Source organism: Opisthorchis viverrini (genome assembly GCF_000715545.1).
Source record: "Opisthorchis viverrini unplaced genomic scaffold opera_v5_60, whole genome shotgun sequence".
Taxonomy (NCBI): Eukaryota; Metazoa; Platyhelminthes; class Trematoda; order Opisthorchiida; family Opisthorchiidae; genus Opisthorchis; species Opisthorchis viverrini.
Genome location: NW_008751712.1, coordinates 1,054,670 through 1,064,165, shown reverse-complemented (window position 1 = coordinate 1,064,165; position 9,496 = coordinate 1,054,670). Strand labels below are relative to the sequence as shown.

Here is a 9,496-nt window from a genome sequence, read left to right as displayed (position 1 = left end):
TCCTAATCGTTCTCTACTTCCCTCCACGAAGCATTCGGGCAGCTAGTGCTAAAAGATGTCTGTGGTACACCACATTAAACATATATTGGTTAAATATTTTTGGTATGGTTCTATCATCGGGAAACTTAAACTTCCATTTCCCAGTGTCACAAAACATCAAAAACGCAGGACAAAGTGAGTCGAGATCGACCTATTATAGGAAGATTCTGATTCTGGGTTTTAGTTATCTTCATGCGACATTATTTCCTTGTTGTTACCGGAAGCCCGACTAACCAGGTTTTGAGGCATCCTTTGACTTGATTCCAGGCTTGTATACGACTCACTTGATTGCCTTTCAGTATCTTCCTCCCCTTCTGAATACCTGAGGATTTACACCTTCCAGTATCTTCTGTATGTTAGAAAAATTTGTTAGTTAAGCCTGTCTATTGTACCGAATTGGAATAGAGCACGGCATACCTACGAAACGCAGTGCATCAATAACTGGAACTGACCCTCATTAAAAAGCTGGGGTACACTGGATATGTGAAGGAGTTCTACGGAAGCCGAAGTGACTAGTTGTCCAAGTTATATGTTATACAGGCGGGCCGTGAACAGCGTAAACGATAGTACAGAGTTCAACAGCGAGTTCTCCCACTCGTATTTGGTGACTTTTCATCCTTTGATCTCAGTGACGCCAGTAGAGCATATGAGCTTTGGATGATCTATTCACAGATAGGTTTTCATCAAAACAATCATTACTTTTACGTAGGCGAATTCCGACTCATTTATAAGCCTGTCATATGAATCACGTAACATGATTTTCTGACAGAGAATCTCGTTTATCTGTGCTAGACGGTCGGCTAATATTCGTATATCGTGCTGCAATTTATTCTTCTCTTCTTCTTGTTGAATTATTGCTTCCTGTATGCTGTCTCGCTTCCGTCGGAGTCCCTCGATCCCTTTGAAACTGAATCTCATACATTAAATATCTACTTTCTCCCAATTCAGTATTTTGTATATCCAGTATTCTCCCTCTTGACATATCCTGGAACCGGTTCACAAGACCTAAAGGTATTCTCAAGCTCCCTGAATCTGTCTCCTTAGACCGTCTAACGGGCTTTGCTCCACCTGAAAAGGAAAGGTGAAAAAAGGGCTTTAGTACCTGCGTTTAAAAATTCAGCATCAAACGATGCTTTTTTCAACACGATGGGCTACGGGACAGTATACCTAGGTATGTTGCAAACTGCTCTTCAGACACACATCAAATGCTGCTGAGGAAATTCATCCTACTGGCTAAGCCAGTCTAAGTGAAAAGCCTATAGAAGCGCGCACTCTAATCGTGCTCTCGTCATTTTTGCCAGTAAAACGTTTACGAGCATGAACCCTTTCACACGGGAAAGTACCTATTTGGTCCGCACGAAAACATTCGTAGTCCAGGATGAAAGCTGAACACGGGCCCAGCGGGGCTTGACAGTGGCCCATCGGACGTGCCCATTTATCACCGTGTTAACATTCGTGTAATAATAAAGCTAACTTTGTCGCTTGGCAGTCCGCCAGTGTTATGTGCAAAAGTCTGCGAATCACCCCCAGAACAAATAGTTTGAAATTCAGTGGATAGTTGCGAGGAATCAGTTCCTAGAACCTAGACCCTTTCTGGCATGGCATTTCGTAGTCTCTTGTTATCCGTCTTCATTATTCATGAATGTGCTTGTCTGTTTCATCACTTCAATGACGAACTTCGATACCTATACAGAGGAGCGTACTCCTGCGCCCGTTATTTCGTGGCGTGGATATTTGGTTGAGGTCTGTTGGCATTAGAACTCAGGACCGCCTACACGAATGGAAGCTGCAATTGTGGGAAAGGTCATCTACGTAAGGGGAAAAAGAAATGACTCACGGATGCTGCAGTGGGGAACTCCACCGCAAACAGCTGATGATGAAAGCTGAGGCGCTCAAAACTGCCTAGGTTATTCTGCGATAATTTGACTTGGACTTCTGTCTTGACTACTGCATACCCCAAGCACGTGGAACATTTGGGTGTTTACAACCGGACCAGACATTCTATGAATGTGAGAACGATAGCAATCGTTGTGGGCCCATCACATGTATCTCAGGTGTGGATGTAAAAGAGCTTAATTTACGTTCTAAAACCGTTTGGAATAAATTACGTTTCGGAAAGGTTGTGGCTGTCGGTGAAAGGTGGTCTAAGGTGACTCGTTTCAAAAAGTGTCCTCATGTCTTGCAGAAAATGCTATTTGAACCGATATGTGCAGCTAGTTAACGGAAAGTTCACGTATTGACCTCTTTCCGAACAAGGAACACTATTTACTGAGCGATCGATGGTCAAGCCGCTGCGCCGAGAGAATCTGTAGTGTACTCCGTCCCACCACAACGCGCTGGACAGTCATATACGGAAAGTCGCGAACTATAGTGAGCGAACTAGCCGGAAGGCAATGTCTGTAATGTAAAATCCAAACGTTTAAACCACAGTCGCAGATTGAAGAGTGATTCTTGGGTTGAAATAAGCCAGGAGTTTCAGTCTTATATGAACCAACGATGCCGCAGACTAATCTTCAGGGAATCCAAAGTAACTCATGTAACAAAAATCTGGTATATGATACACCCTACGGGGTGAGATAACTCATTGAGTAGAGCGCGAATTTACTGACCGCTAGGTCTGTGGTTTAAACCCGACCTCTGCCTTTCGACTTCCTCTGTCTAGGCTTGAGCGATCTGGCAGTATCTCAGCCCTCGTTCTTCCTTCTGGTGACATGGCAACTAGGCACCGAAAGGGCGCTGAAACCGAACGATTTTTCTACATCCTAACCGATGGAACACCAAACAAATCACTCTCAGCATTACCTAAATTATGTCTGTACTGGCAGCGCAAACAACTTAAACAATTACGAAAGCAGCTACTTTCGATCCACTAACGCGGGATGAAATTCATATTGCGGAGACTAGGCCATGTGAGGCAAATATAATCTGAAGAAATCGCTTTACGCCAGCTTAATTGTGAATCTTGAACTCCGGGGACGGCCATAGTCCAGCTAATACAGCAGCCTTCCGGTAAGTTTTGAAGAACTAGTCTTTATATTATGGGAAGCTATGGCGTTAAGTAGAGTGGCCTAACCTACTGCAGTTTGAACAATACTGAAGGGTTGCGAGACGACTTCACCTGAACACTAGAACGCAAGCACAGCGTTCGAAACGGTCGCACGAGTTTCAGAATAACCATAGCCAACCTGATCTGTGCAGCTTGCGGAAGCGCAGGTTCAAGTAGATTTGGACTCGCAAGTCGTCAGCACCCAGATGACTTTCCCCTTATTCTAGTCCACACATGCCGAAGGAAAGTTGAATACGATTTATACTCACTACCTTCCCATCTCTACTGTCATGACAAGCGAACACAGTAACAGTTGCCCTCCAACTAATAATCTGCTATAAAACTCTCCATTTCCATCCAAATTGCATTGTAACTCTCTTTCCCCTGAGATAATACTTGCAGTGAGTTAACGTCCGCCGAAATTTGGAAGAATTGATGGATAACGCCAGTGTTTGGTACAAAAGAAGGCATGTTGTTACCCATTGTTATGCCACCCTGTTTAGACCGTTGATCGTCTTTAACAGACCTCTACATGTAGGATCCTCGTGCATCCCACGTGCACCACGTTGCCCCAACCAATCTCTTGGAACTTACCTGCTGTGCGCGGGTGCATTATCGATCACACGCTGTTGACCGCCAAGTCCTTTTGGATGCCAGCGAATCATATATTTTAGCCTCAGCATACTATTTCCCTTACCTCCAGAACACGGAAATTTTGAACCAAATTAGGAAGCGCCTAAGAATAATTCGAAAACTCCTGCCCATGTTTCCAGTATTTTTAAATGTTAGAAGAAGTACGTCTTAGGTCTTGTATCATGGCATTTGATCTTCCGACAGCCGGTGAGTATAAGAAGCCGAAGTTTTTGACGCCATTTTCCACCTTGTCCTTCGGTGCACAGATTAAGCTGAGCCTGGAAAACCACTGTAAGGTGAAAGTCCCAAAATGTGAATTTGAAGGAGTAACCATTTCAGATGGCGAACAACTGAAATATGGAATCTGGTATGTGGATTCACTGAAGTAGATGCAGCTAAAACACCATCTGGGCAGCTTTGAGTTTCGTGTTCAGGCACTGTCCAACTGTTGATGTCAAGTTTGTTGTCCTTGAAACTTGAGAATACCTCTTATCCATTCTGATGCGTACACGGAGAAACGAGAAACGGAAGAGAACTTCTGGGGGCATGGTACTCCATGGCGTATTCTATCAACTGGCGCACCTCTACGTTCCAAGAACCAACATGTCAACTGGGATACTCAAGGAACTGCTTGGAGTCAGATCGCAAGGATCACNTCCAAGAACCAACATGTCAACTGGGATACTCAAGGAACTGCTTGGAGTCAGATCGACAAGGATCACAACCCGAAACTCGGAAGAGCCAGGGACAAAGGTCACTCCGGCATTCACAAAAGTACGGTGACGGAGAATGCCAAGCTCACAGGTCACGTAGGTATCGGTTAATGAGGACACAGGATAACAGAGAAACCAAACAAACACCCGACCTAACAACTAACTGTAATCGGAGGTCAGCCGCAGCCAGGAACACGACTTCATTATAGAGCGTGTGGTGCTCAGTAACGGACAACATACGTGATGATTTTAAAAAATCTACATACTTCACCGGTAAGTCGTGTTGCATAACGCTCCGAAAAATCGAAATACACCAGGCTGAAAGCGATTTAAGACAAACCGCGGCTTGCTCGTCATGACAACTGTTTCTGACCTAACCTTGGGTTAGGCAATTGCTTCGACGAAGGCCATTGAGCACACGGACTCCTTGCAAATCTGCTGACTTTTGGTATAGGGTGTCACGGCAAGTGCATAACGCCCGTCCAGTATGTTACCTGGGAGAAGGAGCTCCTCTTTAGCAAAGACAAATGACCCTAGCAGCACACGCAGTCCAAAATAACCGAGTTTTCCGGTTTTACGACGGTTACGTAACCGCCAAATAACCACCTTTTATGGTTGGCAAATGGTTATTTGCACCAAGATAACCGTCAATTAACCGAGTTTTCCGGTTATTGCTCGGTTTACTAACTGTCAAAAAACCGTCTTTGCCGGTTATTGCTCGGTTAAATAATCGACAAATAACTGTTTGCCGGTTATTGCTCAGTTAAATAACCGTCAATTAGCCGTGTTTCCGGTTATTTGCTCGGTTAAATAACTGTCAGATAACCGTGTTTACCCTGCTTTCCGGTTATTGAACGGTTAAATAACCGTTTTCTAGTGGTTGGACGTCATTAGACTACTTTCAACGGTAAATAATGATAAAATCACCATGTTACCGTAAATCGCTTTTATCAGACCTATTTTACCGCGTTATTACGGCTTAACACCGTATACGTAACTACGCATCTACATTACGACCTACACTGGTGAATACACTGGTAACCATATCGTCCTACCCGATATAGAAAATGGGTCCTAGGAACGGACTCTGTACATCAAACTTCTGGCCACTAATGGAGATGGTTCAATAACCGCGTTGAAACGGCGTTATCATTGACCGTTTAAGCAGAGCACTTAGAGAACTAAAAACAAGGATAAAATACATATATTGGATGTACAAAAGTAAATGTTCCACAATTGAACCGAAACAGTCCGAAGGCAAATCCGGTGTGATAATCCCGGCTTCTTGGTCCAATGCAGACGTCTGAAACAGTGACAAAATATACGCATAAAAATTCGATGTGTCGATAAACTTGCCCAAGTGCACAGTTTAAACTCACTGTCAACTGATGGCACAGTTACCCTCAATCCATGGACAACTGAGGACTGCACACTGTCATAGGCCCCGTTCATAGAGCTTGCCTAATCCTAGAGCGCCGTATAGAATTACAAAGACATTACGGTATACTGTAATAATGGGAAGACTACAAATAAGTCATTAAATGGAAGCATGGCGCGCTTGCATTGCACAAAAGTGAGGGAACAGCTACCTACAGCTGTAGACAATTTGTTAACCAAAAATATTTCGCAAAAGAGAATTAAGGGGATGGGTGAACAGTGGTAAAACGGGCAGAATAAATGGAACATACGTTACTATGCTGTCGGCCGTGTCGGGATGTTCCACCCCTGTCACAATGCATGGAAATTCATCTACCAATACGTAATCCGGTGGACTGGCAGATGAGGCTACTTTACCAAAGTAAAAGGAACGCTCTTTGTTCATTGACAAATGTTTCAAAGGGAAGCCCACATCGCAATCGGCATGGTTGCCTGGGGCGTTTATAAATCTGCCGAAGGGGATGTGGGACACACGGATATAAATGAATCTATAAAATATTGATAGCGTTCATTAGGACGAAGGCTCTTAAACACACCCAGATTAATGTAAACAGCAGTCGACGAAAGTGTCGCTTTCTAGCACGTTTCATTTTGCGGTTAAGTGTCCACCTGGAAATGAGCAAACCACGTTTGGAAGGCTACAGTTATCATACATGTATCAGCAGCCATGACTTACCATTCATACGGATAGAAATTCGCAAACACGCGAAGACATCAAGAGCGTGGCTCAGCGACGATCCACTAATGGGCTTGGCGCCTACGGCCATTTACTTAAACAGTGATACAGATAAACAAGAGAATGTCAGGACGGTTTTCTGGAAATCAATTGGAATAAGGCATTTTTGTTTTTATGCCAACACTTTATATGATAAGAAACGCTTATGTGAATAAGTGTGGCAACAACACTTCATGTTGATTGGGTGATAGCTACACGGTTGAATAACCATCAAATAACCGAATTTAACCGACCTAAAATCGACTAATAACCGAGTTATGCTAGGGGAATTATTCACAGTTAAACGTGCCGACCAGTATCTGGCGATTCACGGACTGATGCACAAGATCAAAGCTTTCGCCCAAGTTTGCGGGGTTTTTTCTTGTCTTTCACCTGAAAAGTACAAGTGAAAAGGTGTGTAAAACTGCTGTTTTTTGTTCTCAGCGGGGGCAGAATGCTTACCTTTGCGAGGACTCGCATAAATAGGTGTCTAGAACTGGGTCTTAGAAGGAGCGTAGACAACCGTCGCATGAAGGTTTTTCCACGCAGCTACTCCCCGAAATGAGAAAAACTTTTACCCAATGCATGCGTGCCCCCTGAGCTTAAAAATCTTTTCACCATGTTCCCGCCATGTGTTTGCTGGGTCAGGGGTGAAAACTTGTTGGCCAGGCTTCGTTCAAACGGGGCGTAAGAGCTCGGCCCTCTCTGAGGCAACGATGCTCCAGGGAAAAGAGGTCAAGCACCGCGAAATGCTTTTCGCAGTCCACGTCTTCGTAGCGGCTCGCTAAACACGCTCAATGAGGGTGACGTCTTTCGTGCGTCCTGAGTAGACAACTTGGTTTGCGTTTTCAAAGAGCGGTCTGACGTACAGTATATGGAATTCCGTGCGAGTAATACGGGAGAAGGTGCGCCGAACCACCTGTAAAACGGCGAATGCTTTTGGGCCGATTTCTCATGGTGCAGCGAGAAGGACAAGTTTGAAGACAGGCAGACACACAAAGACTTTTGGGCTTTTATCCTCATGACGTCTTCTGGTCCTAACTTACCACGCTCGACAAAAGCATCTGCTGCGTCTCCTCCAAATGACATATGGATGTACTTTTCGCCATTCAGTGGAAGGTGCCAGTCCAACGACCACTGCTTTGCAGCGCCTACATCCATTGGAAATTCAGGATTTCAGGTCGTCCGCAAAAAGTATACATGAATTTGCAGGAAGACCTGGAAGGTCGTTGACGTATATCAGAAAAAGCAGTGATCCCAAAATGGAGCCCCGAGGAAATAATTGAGACCGTCGCTGGAGAATGTAAGGTAGAGTCTACATTCGCTCAGAATGTTCTGTCCGATAGGAAAGTCTAAATCCAATGTAGAATTCTTCGTTGAATCCCGTGGGACTAGAGTTTTCGGAGCGGCGGAACGTGTGAGGCTCGAAGAATATTGCATCCGGTATGAATCCCTCGTCCTTGTCTTGCGCTAAGCTGCCCATATATATGAGCGTGTTCGTCAAACAAGAACTGTATGGGAGAAATCCATGTTGAGCTGGAGATATCAGGTTGTTGCAAATAAGGTGATCTAGGATAGCTCGCTCCAGAATGCGCTCCATCACCTTACACGGCACGCTAGTGAGGCTTATAGACCTGTAGCTGCCAGCCGACAGTCGGTCACCAGTTTTGTAGATTGGTGTGACAATCGCTTCTTTCCAAGCGGAAGGAATGCGGCTTTCGTCAAGCGACTGACGAAACACCAAGTGTAAATGATTAACCAGTGTGGAGGACGTTTCCTTCAAGATCCTGGAATGAACCTCGTCGGTCCCCAACGCGCAGAATGGGTTGATATTGTTAGGAGTTTACGAATGTCCTACACCGTGGAGATCAATTCGGTTAGATGCCTTCGAAGTTACGCCTTGGCAAGATTGGATGTTACGAGGACACGGGGTGAATACTAATCTGCATAGTATTTGCTGTAAACCTCAGATACCATTGTTGGATCACCATTTCTGTCCCTCAAGGAGAATGCGGATGGCTTGTCTCTGCGGTATTGTCTCACGTTTTTTGAACAGCATATTTCTGTTTTCTTCGAGCGAAGCCCAGAACGGTGGCTTGATTTCGTGCGATCCATTGGCAGATTTTTTATTTGAAGCGGTTGCGCATCTTACGAAATAACAGCTCATCTGTGTCTCTTATAGTAGTCTTTTCGGAAAATATTCGACACCTCTTTTTCTCCCCCTGAAGCTGGTCCCAGTTTTACTTGATCAAGAAAACTGCGCATCCCTGTGACGTCACTACGGCAGAAGCTTTGAATCCACGCTTCAAGTTCGGAATTCGTTGCCTAGTAGAAGATTAAATCAATAATCAACACATAGCTCTTACTTTGTCCCGATAGAGTGGTAACGATGACCTGATCGACTAAGTGTATTTGGTTGGTGATGACCAAACCACGAGGTATTTTACTCGGTCATCGTGGTATCTGGTGAGAGCCACGACATGTGTCCATCGCTCTGTTGAACGACTTTGGTCAACGCTGCTACAAAGAGTCCACTTGATCCAACACGCTAGAGCTCTGCCTAGGAGGCGTTTGGAGCGCTGTGGTAACCTATCAGCAAGAGGTGGGTGAAGTCGTGGCTGCCCAATGGTTCGTATTAGAAAATGGCAATCTGGCAGAGGACACAAGAGGTAAAAGTGAATTACACCAAGAAAGTAAACCACATCAAAGACTACGACGTACTTGAATTCTATCACATCGTAGGCTAAAACGTCTGTGTTCACTGCGTTCCCCCTATCTTCATGTTTAAGTGAGCCATCCTTCAGTGTAAGAGAATGCGCCGAATTGAAAATCCGCATCCACTGAAGTTGAACCTTAGACACAACCCAAATTTCTCTGAAGAAAAGAAATATCTGCATCAGGTTTCAGAATTTT

General features: G+C 44.6%; 1 protein-coding gene across 1 annotated transcript; it reads right to left on the bottom strand.

Annotated features, from left to right (window-relative positions):
- Positions 1–614: 614 nt before the first annotated feature.
- T265_03767 (hypothetical protein) lies at positions 615–6,253 on the bottom strand (the record flags this gene model as incomplete). Its single annotated transcript, XM_009168320.1, has 5 exons — positions 615–701; positions 739–938; positions 973–1,107; positions 5,563–5,612; positions 6,120–6,253. The coding sequence occupies 5 exons, from the start codon at positions 6,251–6,253 to the stop codon at positions 615–617; spliced, it is 606 nt and encodes a 201-aa protein (XP_009166584.1).
- Positions 6,254–9,496: the final 3,243 nt, after the last annotated feature.